Source organism: Phoenix dactylifera, chromosome 4, assembly GCF_051530095.1.
Source record: "Phoenix dactylifera cultivar Ajwa chromosome 4, Ajwa_hap1_PhDact_Kaust_v1.1, whole genome shotgun sequence".
NCBI lineage: Eukaryota > Viridiplantae > Streptophyta > Magnoliopsida > Arecales > Arecaceae > Phoenix > Phoenix dactylifera.
The window spans coordinates 7,293,957-7,312,799 of record NC_143193.1 but is presented as its reverse complement, the minus strand read 5'-3'; the positions used below and the strand labels follow the sequence as shown (position 1 = coordinate 7,312,799).

The following is an 18,843-nucleotide window of genomic DNA, read 5'->3' as shown; positions in this document are numbered from 1 at the left end:
GAGTTAAGAATTTGAGCCATGCATCATTAGTGATTAATTTCTGAATGCTCCTGATCGATGGATCATCACGAGGGCGGTGATCGATCCGATGAGATCAGTGCACACATTACTTTCCTTATAGATGGACGAGACTCGAGTCCACAGTGTGGGGACACTGAAGTAATAGTGCAGGTGCTTGTTAGAGAACAACGGTACTGAGCGTGACCAATACAAGAAGTCACTTGGATGTCTATCCACTCGTCAGTGACTTGCTTGATGTTGCAGTAGTGTGACTGGTCCTTTGACCTGCGGTGCTTCGGCTACTCACAGTGAGGTTATTGTAGTTGACTGCACACATACATGGTCTCTAGCCATATGGGTCCATGCAGTGTAGATTGGCTGCAGTAGGTTCACTGTAGGAGTAGGGTATGTACCTATAAGGAATCTATCGACCTTGATAGATAAGGAGAGATCCTATGTGATTTATAAGACTGAGTTCTTAAGACCTCGGCCGGGGCAGTAAGCACAGTGGAGAAAGAGTTTTCCACTCTCGAACTTAAGTCGAATAAATCTTGACATATGATAGACGATGGGGTTTGACGAGTTGTCCATGACCTCCGTCCTGTAGGGATCCACGATAGTAGGACTGTATCACACGATAACTGCACCTAGAGGTTCATCATTCTATTCTACTGGATAGCCACTACATTCTGCTAGGTGTCACTGGTGGATGGTGGGACTCACAGGGATTATCTCGATGATCTATAAACCCTAATGAGTAGAGTTGGAATCGTTCCAATCCATTGAAAGGAGTTTTCAATGATATTGTGATAGAGATCATAATATATCTCATTACCAGTCAGAATAGAACCTATGGGGTCACACACATTAGAAGTATTGACCGATCCGATGGTTGAATTGTGATTAGGAATCACAGGTAATCAATTCGATTGATAATCAGTTGAAGAAGGAATAATGGAATTAATTAATTGGACTTAAACACAAAACCTACTTCGAGTAGGATTCCTAGAGTCCTAATTGGATTAGGACTGGGAATCCTAGTTGGAGTAGGACTGGGATTCCTACTTGGAGTAGGATTCCTACAATCCTAATGAGATTAGGAGTTTTGAATTAAAATTGGATTCCTACTTGGAATAGGATTTCTAGAGTCCTAATCGGATTAGGACTTTGGATTCAAATTAGAGTCCTAATTGATTAGGACCAAAATTAAATAAGTCCTAATTGGATTAGGATTTCTTAAGTCCTAATTAATTATTAATCTAATGAATCAACAAGACTCCTAATTGGATTAGGATTGAAGGGGTCAATTGAGTCATGGTTCATTAAGTTCTAATTGGATTAGGACTTACCTAGATTAAACCCAAATTGGTTCACCCTTGGTCCAAGCCTAATTAGATTAGGACCTAACCATGAGTGACCTTCCTAATCCCCCTTAAAGGAGGATTAGGTTAACCATGAAGGAGGGGCACACGCCCCTCCTCCTTTTCCTTGCTTGGTGCGGCAAAGAAGAGGGGCCGGCGCCCCTCTTGGAAGTTTATCAAGGAGCTCCTACAATGTAGGAGCTCCACATGCTATTAAAGAGGAGGCGTGGGGGCTGACCTAGGGTATCATTGAAGCCCTCTCCCTCTCCAATTCGTGGCCCCCTCTCCTCCCCTTTCTTTGGTTCAGCCGCAAGCAAAGGAAGAAAAAGAAAGGTGGCCTCTTCATCCTCCCTTTCTCCTTCCAACGCAAGAAAAAGAAAGAAGGCTGCAGGGGTTTTGTTCCTTTACTATTCTTCATCCTTCTTCTTCCTCCTCTCAAGCACATTCAAGAGTTGAAAGAAAGAGAGGAGATCAGCCATTAAAAGTTGTCTCTGCAAGGGAGCTAGCACCCCGGGGAGACAAAGAAGCTTGATCGGTTCCTGCTTCGTGTGGATACCCGTAGAGGCCGGGCACTTGAACGGCTTCAAGCGAACCTTCATCCAAAAACCACGATCATCAGTTTGCGGTGATCATCTACCCGCACAAGGTGAAGATCTGATCTTCTAATGTTTTAAAAAGTATTTAATCCTTACCCATCTATGAACGGTTATCGAACGACGTTCATGCGATGAACGTCGATCCTGCTTATGCCGATTCCGCTGCCATCTGAAATTTTTGAATTTTCTGCAGCATGGGCGGGTTCCCAACAGTAGCAATACTAGAGACCTGATTGGCTGCAGGAGCCCCTCTTTTGCCTTTTGTGAAAGTAAAACTAGGCGAAAAACCATGAAGCCTATAGCACTTATCTTTTGTATGTCCTAATTTGCCACAATAGCTGCATATAGGCCTATTTTTCTTAGGAACTTGGCCTGCATTGTTTTGCCTATAATGGGTTTTGCATTAAATGAAGACTTGATTATAGACAGGTTTGTCATAAGTAGACTTATTAGCAAAAGCAGCAGCCTCAAAGTTTTGAGTCATGGCAGTTACTTCTCGTTGCCGTTCTTTTGGAAGCACAAGAGCAAAGACCTTGTTGACAGGTGGTAGAGGATCCATGAGCAAGATCTGTCCACGAATATTTGAATAAGAGTCATCCAATCCCATTAAAAATTGCATGACTTGTTCTTCAGATTGATACTCATTATGCTGCTGAGGTCTAAAATTTGTCAGTTCTTCCCAAAGTCCCTTCAGGCGAGTGAAGTATAAAATCACAGAATCATGATTTTGAGAGAGATGAAATGGTCTTCTGCAATTGGTAAATCTTGGGACCATTACTTTAGCTAAACCTCTCTTTTAGATCAAGCCAAATCTGTCTTGTAGACTCCATATAAATCACACTAGTACTCATCTCTTTTGGAATGGAATTCACGATCTAAGCAGAGACCACAATATTGCATCGTGTCCAACAGCATAGTGCGGATGATTTGATGGAAGCTGAGGAATGCTGCCATCAATGAATCCTTCTTTGTTTTGAACACTCAAGCCATAGTCATCGATCGGCTCCAAGTTGAATAGTTCTCTTCATTCAAAACCAAGGAGATACGTTGCAAACCTGTGTTATCACCATCATACAGAAAATAAGGGCTTGTTGGATCCTCAGTCACATTCATGAACTGGTGAAGAAATGGAATCAGCACTGGCATTAGCGGTGGACACCATGACAAGAAGTGCTCAAAGTTCTGATACCATGAAGAATTTAGAATGATAGAAGAGAAAGATGAAAGAAAACTCAGAGCAGAAGAGAAAACTTACGGGAAGCAAAGAGAGTTCAACGAAAGCTTTTCGATCATATTCTTATTCCATGAATGAATACAAGCTACATATATATAAGTCCGTACTAACTGAAAGAACTGAAAGGTTAACAGATACTAACTGAAAGAGTAACTGTTAACTGAATAACAGAAAGCATAAGAAAATAACTAATTCAGAACTAACTAACTAAGGTACTAACTGTCCTTATAATATAAATGTAACAGGTGCTGCCACTTTTTTCTTTTTCCACGAACGCCATTCCCGAAGGATGCGTCGATGAGTTAGAAAATTATTTAATACATTAGGATTTTTTCTAGAAAATTTAGTCATTTTATATATACTATTAATGGTGCTAGAGCAACATATTGCAATAAAAAACTAAATATTAAAATTTAATTAAAAAAATATGAAATCTTAGTACAAATTGAGAAAAGTTGAAATTTTTTTCTGTAATTTATCCTTCAAGGATAAAACAAGATGTGAAAAGAAAAGGATGGATAAGCACCACCACCCGAGCATTTAGTAAATGAATAAAATTTTAGCTGAGTAAATAATTGGATCTTCGTATCAAAATGCCCCATGTTCCTAAAATAACTAAAATGCCCCACGTATCAAAATTACTTACAAGGACAGAGCCTGGCCTACGCTCGCTCGCTCGCACGTCTCCCACTTTCTGAATCCCATCTCTCTCTCGGTCTCTCTCGTACACACGCAAACGCAAACACAACCACACGCAAACGCAAACACAAACACGCATACACAAGCACGAACACAGAACCCTCCATCCATCTGTCCATCTTTCCTCCCCCCCCTAGAGTGCCAAGTTTAATAGTGTTTCGCGTGGCGATACCAGTCATGGGTACCAAATTACCTGTTCATTGTCTCAAAGACAAACTACGGAAACCAGAGTAACTAATCACATAACCCAAAAAATATCAGCCCTCGGCATGAAGTTTATTAGCCATGTCAACCTTAGCTACCAAGTTCAAGATTTGGCATTTCTAGTCCTTTGAAACTAGTGTCAGGATCACTGCTCCTCATAACCAAGTAACAGTTACATGCCCAAGTTTTAGCATGATGGTTGCCAAGTTTACTGGTCCTTCACACTATATTGTTACCAGACTTGAAGGTCAATTTAAGGTTTTATCCCAGTTTTACCAGTCGATGATGCCAAGTTTACCAGTCTTAAGAGTTAGATGCCCCAAACTACCCGTTTTGAGTATGGAGTGAACTAGTCGTTCACCCTTGAGCTACAATCTCAAGTAGCATCATTCACCCTTTATAGATGTTTCAAACCAACGGAATGACTAAAGAATAGTCTACCAAAAACCACACAATTAAGGTCTCATAGCATTTAGAAAAAGGAGAGTGCTTCCACATTTTTTTTTTTTTGGTTGGGGGGGGGGGGGGGGGGGGGCGGAGAGAGAGAGAGGAAAGTTAGAGAATTTAGATCATGATATTTCTAGTTGAGAATTTATTTTTTCTGTTGTATCATGTTTTTTAAGGTACTTGAACTTGTACATATCTTGTGAGTCGATCTTTATCCCAAACAACAATACCTGTGCACTCAAAAACATTGAAGCTTGGGGCTTCAATAAACTTTGACTTAGAACAAAGGCATTCCTTGCATGAAAAACAAACATGGAGATTAATCAACTAAGAACAACTTTTTTAAACAACCAAGCAAAATGGTAATCAACATTATATCGGTTAAGGTTGCATGACACTTGTGATGATCTTGATTGACCACTTGATACTCATACAAGAGATTATATTTGAGTAGTTATTGCTAAATAAATTACTGATAAAAATGGATCTTTTATGTAAGAAATCGAAAGAAATTACTAGTGCAAGAAACTACCCAATTAAGGAAGTTAATATTTTAAAAAATAGCTTTCAGCATAAAGAGATGCGACAATTTCATTTGGACTCTCAGAACTTCTTACAAAGACAACCATAGAACTGTGTTTTATAAACATTTCAAAATGAATTTGAGTCTCGCTGCAAACTAGAATTTAAGAAGAACAAAATTACTCAACTTAAGCTCATAACATCTAAAGATTTAGCTATCAAATAGCAACAAGTTATGAAAAAACTAACAAATATTGCAAATTTGAAAACCACCAAAGTCACCTACTTTTGACATTCATGAGCAATGAAGAATAATTCTCCAAAAACCAACATTTCTCCAGTACCACTGAAGAGTAAAAAAAAAAAAAAAATCAAAATATAGGATAACCTAAATTCCTGTAACTGATATGTGTTAACAAAACTAGATACCAACATCAGATTAGGGCCGAGATGGCAAGAGTTTTCCTTCTATGAACCTCGTAAAAAGAACCAATGCTCGCTCTGGCTGAGCATAGGGTACCATATGAGATCCATCCCTAACAGTAGCATATACTAATCTCCCATTTCCATAGGTTTCCGACCATCCACCAACCTGCATTGTTAGGAAAAAAAAAATCAGATTTATTCGATGTCAAGATGATGCTTAGTCATACTACATCGTACCTGCTATCCAAAATGAACAAAGAGTATTAAGTTACCTAGTTCTGTATATATTGATCATATGCTCTATACCATATGTCGTTGAGGGCATTAGCATGACGATTCAATGTAAGAGTATGGTTAGAAGATAATGGCGACTAGGGTCGACGAAACCGTCCCAAACCGGGCGGCTTCGGCTGCCCTCATACTAGTGGCTCACTGGTACGGTTTCGGCAATAAAAATGAAACCCGTTGCCGAAGCCGGAGAAAGAGAAGGAAAGAAAGAGCAAGCGAGGAAGGGAGGGAGAGGGAGAGGGTGAGAGGTTGGCAAAGGCCGGCCTCGGCCGCGAGAAGCGAGGCCGCAGCTGCTTTCCCTATTTTGAATGAAACAGAAGTCTAGCCGCAGCCTTCAAAAATTTCGTAATTTTTAAGTGAAATCGATTCAAAACAGAAAAAGCAGCTGTAGCCTCGCTTCCTGCGGCCGAGGACGGCGTCCGCCGTCCCTCCCTCTCCCTCTCTCTCCCCCCCCTCTCTCTCTCTCTCTTCCCCTCTCCCATGGGCTGCATACTGTGTCCTCCATCGGTACAGGCCCGACACGGCCCATACCGAGTCGCGCCATCGGAAAATCAATACGGTCGAAGCCGGAGAAAGAGAAGGAAAGAAAGAGCAAGCGAGGAAGGGAGGGATAGGGAGAGGGTGAGAGGTTGGCGAAGGCCGGCCTCAGCCGCGAGAAGCGAGGCTGCAGCTGCTTTCCCTATTTCGTATGAAACAGGAGTCTAGCCGCAGCCTTAAAAAATTTCATGATTTTTAAGTGAAATCGATTCAAAACAGAAAAAACAGTTGCAGCCTCGCTTCCTGCGGCCGAGGACGGCGTCCGCCGTCCCTCCCTCTCCCTCTCTCTCTCTCTCTCTTTTCCCCTCTCCCATGGGCTGCATACTGTCTCCTCCATCGGTACAGGCCCGACACGGCCCATACCGAGTCGCGCCGTCGGAAAATCAATACGGTGCCCAGTACCAGTACCAGTTCCGCCCATCTTGATGGCGACATTTAGCATGTGCCGATTAGCTAACCATAGGAAAGCCCACTAGTCATATCCTTCATTTGCTTAGACAAACCAGTGGATCCACATGTCATATTGTTAGGATAATAATAATACATCGTATAAGTCTTCTGCTTGATGACCATATAAAAAATGTGGGGTGCTATTGGTAGAGAAATGAACAAGTTATCAGGTATTTCACTGCTTGCGTGCAACCACGTAGCTCAAAAAACATGTCATGTGCCAATGTTTTGACCAAGATATCAGTGTAAATAATTGGTAGTGTATGGGGAAGTTAAAGATAGAAGAATATGATGAAAGCAAAATGGAGAAAAAATCTAAATGGAACCAATCTGATATAATAATGATCAAAGGTTAAGGAAAAGGGATAAAGCTTGACATATAAACAAAAATTCAATTAAGTTATCAAATCTGAGAAGGTGGTGTTAAGGTTTGGTACGGTTGCAGGTGAAGGGCATAGTAGCTACAGAGGTTACTATATCAAACTAATAGAGCTTTAGTTAAGAGATGCTCAAACCATGAGTACAGCTGAACTCCATCTTCAAATTTTGCGGGTTTTTTTTTTTTTTTTTTCTGAGGGAAGAATTCCATCTTCATAAATATTTTGTATTGTACATCTCTTCTCTAGATTGTATAACAATTAAATTTTAGCTTCTATTCTTATAAAACAGCTTTCTTGGAAAATATACTTGATTATCCCCTCATATCGATTCACTCTCAATCCTCATGTTTGACATTAATCTGTACTGTTGAACTTGGGTTTTTGCTTTTCTAACTCAGTAGTTTTGGTGTACCTTCAGAATTACCAAATTGTTCGCCTCATGATACAATCTCCACTCCGTATCTGGACGAAATCAAAATTTCCAACCGGAAGCTAGGAAGATCAGTAACATACTTTGCAAAAGCACGTGATTAATATTTTCAAGATCTTTCTTTGGCTAGGATTACATGCTTTAAACTCCTCGTTGTGTTTTTAAACATCCTCTTTGTTGCAGAACAATTCACAGCCAGGAATATGTTTACAATTGAAAAGGAAACTCTTTGCCACAACACGAGTATTGTGGGTTCATGGATGGCAGAGGATGATGGGAAGGAAGAGAGGAGAGTTGTTGTTGTTATTGTTGTTATTATTATTATTATTATTATTATTATTATTTCTCCGGTTTCTGATCCCTGTTCTATTACCACAAGGTAGTTGGTCAAGTTATTGGGATTTTATGGGAGTTATGATAGCTATATGGAATAGATATCACCATGGAATAACTCCATGAACCATAAATGGATCAGACTCGAGCAAGCTATCATGGGCGCCTAATCTTGGTTTCCAACAGTACCAACATCCCATGTCAAATCCCCTTCCATTGGCATTGGGTGTATGAAGCATTTCTTTTTCTCTCCATTACTATGGATACTTATCATTAATGTCTAACCGAACAGATGAATTGAGAATGTAAGAGGCATAGAAAGATCTAACCTGTCCATGAGCATACCAGGGCTGATATGGGCTCTTTGGCTTCAACTTTAGCTGCTGCGCTAGTTTGGCAATCTGGCTTCGAGTCCCAGTGAGAGGCACCACAGAATCCTGGTCTCCACTGCCACATGGAGCATAAGATATAAATAAATATGGAAAACAATTGCGATCAATATACATGCAGCCTACGAAATACCTAAAAATCCAGACAGGCAATCCTTTTTTCACAAGGCGAGCCAGTATTGGGATCATATCTGTGAGCTGATCGGTAGCATTATAATTCACAATCCTGCACCAAGATATAATTCATTTCACAATAAAGCTGAAAGTGAGAAAGGAATGAAAGGAGAGAATAAGTACACATTACACACATTAATGTATTACAGACCTGCTGCAAGCCTCCCAGGGATAAGGGAGAGAGGTGAGATTGGCATGCAGGGCTTTTTGAACATCAGGTTTGTTTAGATAGCGAGTGATTTCATGGTCGATGCACACATCTGTTGCATCCTTCTGTCCTGCCAGTCCCATCTGCTTGCACCCATGGTGTTTTGATGCAATACCAAAATTAATTGTAATGATCAATTCAAAACCAAATAAACAAAGCAAGAAGAGCACAGGGTTTCCTAGGGACCCTCTCCTTTGTTCCTCAAACTCCCAGGAAAGCAAACAATGCAATCAAATGGAACTGACTCAAGCACAGATGGCAAATTGGACCAAACCAACGTAAACAAAATATTTCAAGAACACAAATAGCTATTGAAAAAAAGAAAGAAAAAATTTACAGCCAGGCAACTTTTTAAGCTATGAGGATCCATGCCGGCATATATTTGGTACCATATATTCACTACAAAAATTCAGGTTTACTGACGAAAAATTTGGTCATAAAATTTTTTATTCATCATTAAAAGATTTTCGTAACCATAATTATTTCATCGTTAGGTGGTCACTAAAAGGCCCGTAGCTAAAAGTTTTAGTGACGAAAATATAAAATCGTCAATAGAACTATTATATTTGGTGACGAAACACAAATGGTTGTTAAAGGCAAACCATTAGTGATGATTTTATTTGTGGCAAAAGATTAAAAATTATTGTTAAAGATGATGACTTGAAAAGAAATTAATAACCAAAATTGAGTTTTAATGAGAATTTAATGTTGTCGCTAACAATCTTTTTTCCTGACGAATTTTTTTTGGTCACAAAAAGCTAATATATTTAGTGATGAAATGGAAATGATCATTAAAGATAAATACTTGTAATGATTTTTTTTGATGATAAAAGATTGAAAAATTATCGGCAAATAATTCAAAAATTATCCAACGGAATCCCAATCTATATCTATTGACCAATCAGATCTGGATGGAAATATTATGGATTTGAATATGTTTTTTCATATACATAAGACCTCATGGATATTTGTGTACTACTTAGCCACCATGATAGCATTAACTTCTTATATGAAGTTAATGCTTGATTATACTTATTTAATGCTTTCACATTATAACATATACTTATTTCAAATATTTTGAAATATTTTATATTTTAATAACTAATTATTTTCATAAATAATTTAATCATCATTTTTTGGCAAAAAATAAAAGATAAATAATTTTTTATTATTATTTATAATATCATGAAAATCTTCCAATTAAAATATTTGAAATATCAATAATTTCAATATATTTCTATAATTGTATATATTTTTTCTACAGTTATTTAAAATTAGATAATTCATGACTCTTTTTATTCATGTTGTAATTAATAAGCAATGATATTAATATAGAATACATTTTAATACTTTATATTATATATTTTATTTTAGTAATTTTAATTTTTATATATTTTTAATACATATTATGTTGGATCAATAATCCAAATCCTTAGTTAAATCGGTCTTCATACAAGCTTTTTAAAAATTACGTCTTAGACTATTACCTAGTTATAGTACACCACTTGCAATATTGATAGTGAATTTTGTATCAAATTTTTTCTCTAATTATTAAATTATCTTGACTCATGGAAGTTGTTCAATAAGTAAATTGGGTCAATACAAGTTAAAAATAAATATTTAACTTATCAAAAAAAAATTAGGTAAAAATATAATATATAATCAATTTCACTAAATTGAATTCTAAAGGGTGCATGATTTCAATAGTTTGACACATTTTCAAAACAAATGAAGTATCCAATCAAAATCATGTTGTATTAAGTATATATCATCATCCTTCAAATCTATACTTGAATTCTCACAATGGTTGGCTTGCTTTTAACAGTACACTGACAAAAAATCTTGATCCCTCCTTTTTTTTTGTGATTAACACATGCACTATTACAATATTATTATAGTTTGACATTTTTGCTGATGATATCACTATTTCAACATTAATGTATAAGATTTTAGTAACAACATAATGTATCGATACTAAAGATATAGATTTTTAATGACCACTTGATAAGCTCATCATTAACATCGTCGCTAAAGACATATGATTTAGTGATGAATCATAAAATCGTCATGAGTACATTGATCAATATTGATTTTAGTACAAAAAATTATGACAACATATATACTATATCATCACTAAAAATATAGAGCTTTAATGACCACTTTATCATCTTGACACTACAAGATATATACCTATAGTGACTATTTTAAAATATCATCTCTAAAGACATAAGTTTTAGTGTTGAATTATAAATTTATCATTAGTAATTTGACCAATATCGATTTTGACACCAAATTTATGACAACATAATATATCATCACTAAAAATATGGACTTTTATTAACCAGTCTATAAGTTTGTCATTAAAAGTATATATCTACAGTGATCATTTTAAAATATCACCACTAAAGACATAAATTTTATTGGTGAATCATAAAATCATCTTTAGTGAGTTGACCAAAATTGATTTTGGCACCAAACTTATTTTTCCACCTTAAAAAAGATCTATTTAATGACGAATTTTTTGTGATAAAACAAAAAATAGTCACAGAAATATATATATTGTGACAGCATTTTGTTTCGTCATTAAAGATATAAACCAAAATGGTTTGTTGTGACCACTTCTGATTTTCATCCCTAAATATGAGTTTTTTGTGATTAAACTTATATGTCGTCACTAAAAATTCCTCACTAAAATTCTGAATTCTTGTAGTGATTGGATAGATTTTGGATACTTATATGATGCCAAAGCTGCCCTAGTGATGACCTATTTGGGACCTATTTCATGGACCTGGTTTATGGACCATGTGAACTAGGAGCCCTGCAGTATAGACCTATTTGGTACTAACCACAGGATCATGGCGTTTGTGATTGCATTTAATTGGATTTTTAATAGGACTTGGACTCTTAGCCTAACAAGGATTATAGAGGTAGTATATATGCGAGGACCAACAAACTCAAATAATATTAGATTTTGTCTTTTTTTTTACTCATAAGGTCATACTGACTCCTTGATCTAATAGACTGGTCTAAAACTTGGATCCAAACCCAATTTATCTGGGAACAAGATCAAGCTAGACTTAGACACAGAATCATAAAGCCATAAACCACTGAAGGCCCGGAGTCAGGTGAGGCACCACACATTAATGGATGGATTGTGCTTGCAAAGGAAATGATAAAGCCAACTAAATCTCTCATTGCATGGAAATACCTAGAAACAGGTTTCAATTAAAAACGATTAATCCATGAGATAGCAAAGCAACATGTAGCCTCTGCAGCTTGATGTGGTGAAAAGAACTGAGTGCTCGGAAAGCAAAGGGAAAAATACATACAATGATGGCATAAAGTACGCACCAGTTTGTGGAGGAGGATGGCTTGGTGTAGGATGGGAGGAGGACAGACATCGGCGGTGACGTCGTAGATGTTGATGTAGCTCCCCATCTCATTTCTTGCGGAAGCTAGGAAGGATGTGCACCCTCCCTTCTTCCCTTCCCTTTTCTCCTCATCTAGTATTGCTCCCTCTCCACCCATGTAGCCATATCTGAAGTCACACCAGCGAGAGACACCATGGAACGTCTCGTCAGATATCACGCCATGCGACCAAAGGAAGGAGTAGGTTGCACTCGTATCTATCCCATAGTTCAGCAGTGGGTTCCCTATCTGCATGCCAATTAGTAAATGAAACGTAACATCAAACTTTACTACGTTCTCATGGATACGTAGTTATTATCACAATTATCAGTCTATGGTGATGTTCTGACTTCTGAAATTTCTGATTCAATGCCATCAAAACCTATATAGCATTGAAGGAAAATTTTATAAACAGCTGACTAGCTACTAGTGCGAATTAAGTCTACAATTTAGTATGAGATGTTACCAGAGTGCCTTTGAAGTTGAACTCGTTGCACATCACCATCGACCATGCCAGCTGTGGTATATAATGCCCTGCACACGCAGTTAAACACCTATCACTAGGGTACGTAAATTATCATATGCTATTAACACGTTCACCACACGGAAACGATGACCCAAGGCCAGTAACATAATAAAGAACACTGAACACTGAGTCATACTGACACATATAAGGGTTGGGCACTCATCAATTCAATGCTGGCCAGCTTGTCATATACCTGCGTAGCTCTCGCCGGTGAGAAAAAGCTGGTGGTTGGTGTACTCTGGGAAGAGCTGGAACCATTTCCTCACGAATGCCAGGTTCTCCTTTGCTGCAGTGCAGTGTGAAGTGAAAACAAGAAGCCACATGTGTGTGTGTATATATATATATATATATATATATAATACACACACACACACACGAAAAGTACTCTAACTGGGCAATGGAAAGGAGTCATAAATGGAGCCTGGAATGCCTCGTAAAAGGAGAATATGGATTGGAAGACTAGATCATTAATAGAGCGTGTGTTGATCAATTCGCAACCACCAATTGTCTCATTATTCTCATGGCCAACCACCTCGTTTTACCACGCTTTGTGTTTTTTTTTATAGAACTTTTTACTACGTTTATTAATGCTTCAGTACTGCAGCAACTACTTGGTGCTGAGTTCTCTGGGAGCAAGGGGAAAGAAGGATGAAGGAAATGGAGACCAACCAACTCGCCAGTCATCGTAATTGTAGCAAACTCGCTTTTTATCACAATAGGACCATCCCACTCCAGCAGGAGACTCCAAAAACAGCAGATTAGCCACTGTTCATGTTCAAAAATAAATAAATAAATGACATAAAAATGCAAACAATAAGAAAATTAGAAAGAAATAGAGGGTGATAGAATGCCTTTGTTCCATGAAAATGGGTTTCTTCTAAGCCCTTGTTCATTAGGCTTGGGATAAAACGGTCCTAGCTCCGAGAACGCGCCACCACCAACAGAAGAACAGCCAGGCCCTTCACAAAACTTACGAAATTATTAAAAATAAAAAAGAACACTATGAGACATAGAGGAGTAGAGAGAGACATGGAGATATACCTCCGTTGAGCCACAAGTTGATGGGAAGAGAGGAGGCATTGGCTTCGGCCTCTACAAAGTAGTAGAAGAAGTTGGTGCCTTTGGCTTCGTCTACTGTTATGTACCCCGAGTACTGTTTGAATTCTACTGGTGGCTGGCCTGGGAGCTCGCTGACTAGGTGTTCCAAAGGAGCGCCTAAGAGAAGAAGAGACTGAGATAATGCTAAGACCATAAGAGAGGGAAGAAAACAGCTTAGTTTGTGAGAGGCCATGACTTGAGAAGCCTGAGAACAAGTGATAAGGATTGAGGTGAGGGCTATTAAAATGCAGATAGATAGATACAGAGAGAGGGGGGCGGGGGGTTATCAACGGCAGCTTTGCATGGCCCAGCTTTCTCCTGCACCCTTTCAAGGGGATTTGTGGAAACGACTGCCTCTTCCAAGTGATTTACGGAAAGGCCACAGGTTTCAGCAAGTCGTGAGTTGGGACGCGTGAGTGGTCAAAAATAGCCTTTAATCTCCGGGGTTAGGTAAAGCCTCAGATGGACACCCTCCGTTTTTCGTGAGCTGGGTCAGGCCATTTTCAGAGGCTTCAAGCTTGGCCTCATTATAGGCTTTGGTCACCCGCTAGGCTCGAGACCTTTTTTGTTCTTTTTCAGCTTACAATACGGAGGCCTGTTTCAATTATTCCTGGTTGAAGTTATTTTGAACCCTTTGTTTCTTACAGCTCATTTCGGACATCCATTTCAGCTTCATTTTCAGACAATCAAAAGCTGGAGATGAGCTTTCATTGTACCAGAGTTCGGATGTACTGTTATGGGCAACCAAACAAGTCCTATAAATCCGAACTTTGATATATTAAAGACTGAAAAGTGAAGTTTTTGACGGAGAGCTGATATATTGCAACCTATAGATTAAACTTGACCCTTTAGATATGTCTTATTTTATATTGAGTGTGCTAGAGTTTAAATAAATAAATGTACAAGTATTTTGGGAAATAAAAATATGTATTTGCTTGTTTGATATATCTATAATAATAATACATTATTTATATATTTTAAGCATGATCAGTACAGGTATAGTCAAGTGGCAGTATGGTTAAATCATATTTTTTGCTCAACATGTAAGTTTAATCTCAACTAGTTTATTAGCAAAGCAAATCTTTTTTTCCTGACTTTGAGTCAAATAGGAGCTACTTAAATCCTACCTCCCATCTTACAACGTTGTAATCTCCTTTCATCATTTTTCTTTGGTTTGTGAGATATTTTATTTTTAATTGGGTACTTTTGTTTTGAACATTTCATTGGATACTCACCAATAAAAAAAAAGGATTCTGATATTTCACTACTGATATGGTTCAGATTCGTCCTCCTTAAAATCTTGTCTGATAGCCTAGCCTACCAACTAGATGATAATATGTGTCCAGCAAAATCAATGGCTAATTAAATCTTCGAACAATCAACATGATTGGTTATAGCTCATCATGATCTCAAAGTGCCCAAAGGAACACCGTAACTGACCAGTAGATAAATAAAGTGTCCGATCATGGCGCACTCGAGAAGAAATTCTTAACTGACCTGATTAACAGATATGGAAAGAACTCAACTCCTTGTCCGCGAATTGTGCAATTTTAACCACGTGGATTCAAGCCATGTCTTCTATAAATATTACGCACAGAGACCTCCTAAGTATGATTAGAAATCTGAATACTATACTTTCATACTTTTATCTCTTTTTCATCTCATCTATTTTTTCTCGAAATTCTGCCCGACTTAAGCATTGGAGAGTTTCTAGTCACGCATGTTTCGATGACCCCCCAAATCGTCTTCTATGGTTGTAGATCAACTCCAGCATCATACAATGCTCCTCCAAACCAATTGAGCAGATCAGCTTCGCCCGTCAACTCATCTACCAATTAGGTCAGGTTTTGAGCAATAATAGATAGGCACTAGAGGAAGGATCCTCTTTTTTTGAGGTTATCCTAGAGATTTAAGAGAGAAGAAGTCTAGACAAAACAATCACATGATTGAGGTTGGCCCAATCCGTTGAACTCAAAACCTGTAGCGATTCCTAGCCGGTCGTTAATCAGATCCAAGGAGAGTATGGGGCTTGAGATTATATAATGATGAAATACCTGAGAAGATGAAGGAGATCTCCTCTACTTTTGATAAATTTGAAATTCAGCAGATACCTCGGGAAGAAAATATGAAGGAAGATATTCTATCCAAACTAGATAGCTCAGAATGCTCCGATCTGAGCAGAATAACTTACTTCAAAGTACTTGATAAACCCAGCATTAATGAGAATTATGACCAAGTATTCTAAGTGGAGGATGAGCTGAGCTGAACGGATTGCATTGTCTATTATCTCAAAGAAGGAGGATTCCCCATTAGGGCTGTCAACGGGCCGAGCTGCTCGGGCTCGGCTCGGTAAAAGCCTGGCTCGTTAGTCAAATGAGCCCGAGCCCGAGCTCAAAATGAGGCCCGTTTAAATCCAAGCCGGAGCCCGAGTAGCTCGTGAGCCCAAACGTTATCTTTTGTAGGTGTGATGCTAAATTTTCTTAAAGGCTCAGTCCAATTAACAATTTAATTGGGTCCCAATTTAATTTGAACTCAACCCAATTAAATTTTATTTGGCTTAATCAATTTAAATCCCAATCTGATTGAATCCAATCGGATTTAAATCAGACCCAACCTGAGCTAACCCAAATCCATTTAATTTCTTTAAATCGAATTGGATTGGATCGGGTTCGGACTCAGCCCGTTAACCCAAACCCAATCCGTTAACCCTTACCTCCGCCTCGTCTTTCTTCTTTTTTTTTCTTCCCCTTTCTTCTCGTTTTCTCCAGAAGGTTCCCCCACCGGTGCACCGGGTGTCCCTCCTCTCCCCTCTCGCCTTCCTCTGCCGCCGCCGATGCCTCACCGCCTCCTTCCGCTGCTGGGAAAGAAATCACACTCGAGGCCCCTCCCCCTCTTTCTTCTCCGTTTCTCCCCCTCCCTTTTCCTCTCTTTGCCAACTCCTCCACGGCTCCACCGGCGAGACTGCGACAGAGGAGGGGAGTCCATCGCACGGGAGGGTCGGACCACGGCCGGCGGCACCCACGGTCGAGCCCGCGACGCCCATGGCGTCCTCGGTAGTTCCTGCGGCCGACGCCCGTGCCCGCGGTGCTTGCGGCCGAAGCCGGCGGCCGCCGCACGCGACAAGGTGAGTCCATCTTCTCTCTCTTTTTTTTTCTTTCCTTCTTTCTTCTCTTCTTTCTTTCTTTCCTTCATTCTTCTCTCCGACGATGAACCGTTGGAACCGAGCTCGGCTGCTCGTTCTTCTCTCCGTCGGAGATGGGGACGGCCAGATGGGGATGGGGATGGGGATGGGATGGGCTCGGGCTTGGGCTCGCTGCTCGGGCTCGGGTTCGAGCTCAGGCTCGGCAAACGAGCTTTACGAGCCCGAGCCCGAGTTGTGCCGCCCGAGCCCAAGCCTGAGCCCCATACAAGGCTTGGTACCGAGCCCGAGCCCGAGCCTGAGCCCGAGCCGAGGAATTTGTGCAACGAGCCGAGCCGAGCCTGCGCGGGCTCGGGCTCGGCTCGGCTCGTTAACAGCCCTATTCCCCATTGACCCAAAGAAAGCTCGTAAGTTTAAACATCAAGCTGCTTGTTGTACATAGATCGATGGCTGATTATACAAAAGATCCTTTACTTTGCTATATCTCAAGTGCCTCCGACCTACTAAAGTTAAGTACGTCCTCCGAGAAGTCTATAAGGGCATATGCAGAAATCACTTAGGGAGTAGAGGCCTAATACATAAAGTATTAAGAAAATGGTATTATTGGCCAACACTACAGAAGGATGCTGCTCAGTTTGTTAAAAAATTAGAGACATGCTAATATTCAGCACCAACTGATCGTGGGGTTAACTCCAATTTGTACCTCATGATTGTTTGCCCAGTAGGGGACAAACATTCTTAGTAGTTTTTCATAAATCATAGAGTAGAGGAAGTTTCTCATGTTGCCATTGACTATTTCACAAAGTTAGTCGAGGTGGAACCCTTAGCTCAGATTATCAAGCAAAATACTCGAAACTTCGTCTAGAAATCTATAATCCCCTAGTCCAGAATTCTACGGGTCCTTATCACTGATAATTGCCGATAGTTTGACAACACCCAATTTAGAGAATTCTGCTTCGAACTTGGCATCAACCACCGACTCATCTCGGTCGGTCATCCTCAACCTAATGGAGAAACGGAGACAACTAACTGTACTATTTTGCAGGGATTGAATAACATACTTGATCGAGCCAAGGATCTTGGGGTAGATGAGTTGCCTAGTTTTCTATGGGCCTCCCATAACTCATTAGGCTCCGATCGAAGAAATTCTTTGTAACCGCTTTTCCAGAAGTAATTATTATCGTAAAGAACGACCTTCCGTGCTATTGAGTAGAGTTATACGACGAACAAACTAATACCAATAATCTCTGCACTGCCATGAATTTGTTTGATGAATCCAGAAAGCGAGCTCGTGTCATGATGGTTGCCTACCAGCAATAGGCCACAATACTACAACTCTCGAGTCAAGGCAATGGTCTTTCGACGAGGGGATACTATAAATACCCCCCTCAAGTGTTTAGATTAAACAGTAGAGTAGCCTAAAACAAATATTTTAATTAATAAATATGTGAAATTAAGTATGAAAGGCTGGAGGACTTTGTACCATCCATTCTGGTGTGGTTGGATTCTGTTATTTTGAATTAATAATTACAATAGGTTTTATTATGTTATTCAATATTTACCTATAATGCGTTGTATACATGAACTTATTTTAGTGTTGATATATTTTGATTCTTAAAAGCAAGGTTTTTAATCATTAAAATATCATTCATCTCGGCAGATGATTGAGACTGTTTATCTGGGCTAAGATGATAATCGAAAAAGTTGGAAAGTTTCAAGATTTTTCAAGATCTTGTTCATATTTAAGAATCAAGATATTACAATAACGACTCAAAATTGTTAACTAATTTAAATATTAAATTTAAAAGTAAATATGCGATTAGAAAAATTAGTCAACGTAATAGTATTGTATTAGTCAATATCAAGATTTCTACATTTAGTTGGATCAAGATAAAGGATCTATATTTTCTGCTTATTGTATAAAGGTGCCTGATACCTCTATCTAGATACAAACTGAGATATTGGCCAAGACAAAATCCTTGTTAAATCAAATT

At 39.0% G+C, this 18,843-nt stretch overlaps 1 protein-coding gene across 1 annotated transcript in view; it reads right to left on the bottom strand.

Annotated features, from left to right (window-relative positions):
* Positions 1 to 5,217: 5,217 nt before the first annotated feature.
* LOC113463660 (uncharacterized) overlaps positions 5,218 to 18,843 on the bottom strand; it is a 40,755-nt gene continuing 27,129 nt past the window's right edge. The window contains exons 3-12 of the mRNA XM_089930332.1: positions 13,654 to 13,843; positions 13,464 to 13,571; positions 13,282 to 13,377; positions 12,806 to 12,898; positions 12,553 to 12,620; positions 12,030 to 12,335; positions 8,622 to 8,761; positions 8,430 to 8,522; positions 8,237 to 8,354; positions 5,218 to 5,655 (exon numbers count right to left, since the gene is read on the bottom strand). Coding sequence (XP_089786458.1) covers positions 5,503 to 5,655; positions 8,237 to 8,354; positions 8,430 to 8,522; positions 8,622 to 8,761; positions 12,030 to 12,335; positions 12,553 to 12,620; positions 12,806 to 12,898; positions 13,282 to 13,377; positions 13,464 to 13,571; positions 13,654 to 13,843 — 1,365 coding nt within the window. The 3' untranslated portion in view covers positions 5,218 to 5,502. The remainder of the gene's footprint in view (positions 5,656 to 8,236; positions 8,355 to 8,429; positions 8,523 to 8,621; positions 8,762 to 12,029; positions 12,336 to 12,552; positions 12,621 to 12,805; positions 12,899 to 13,281; positions 13,378 to 13,463; positions 13,572 to 13,653; positions 13,844 to 18,843) is intronic.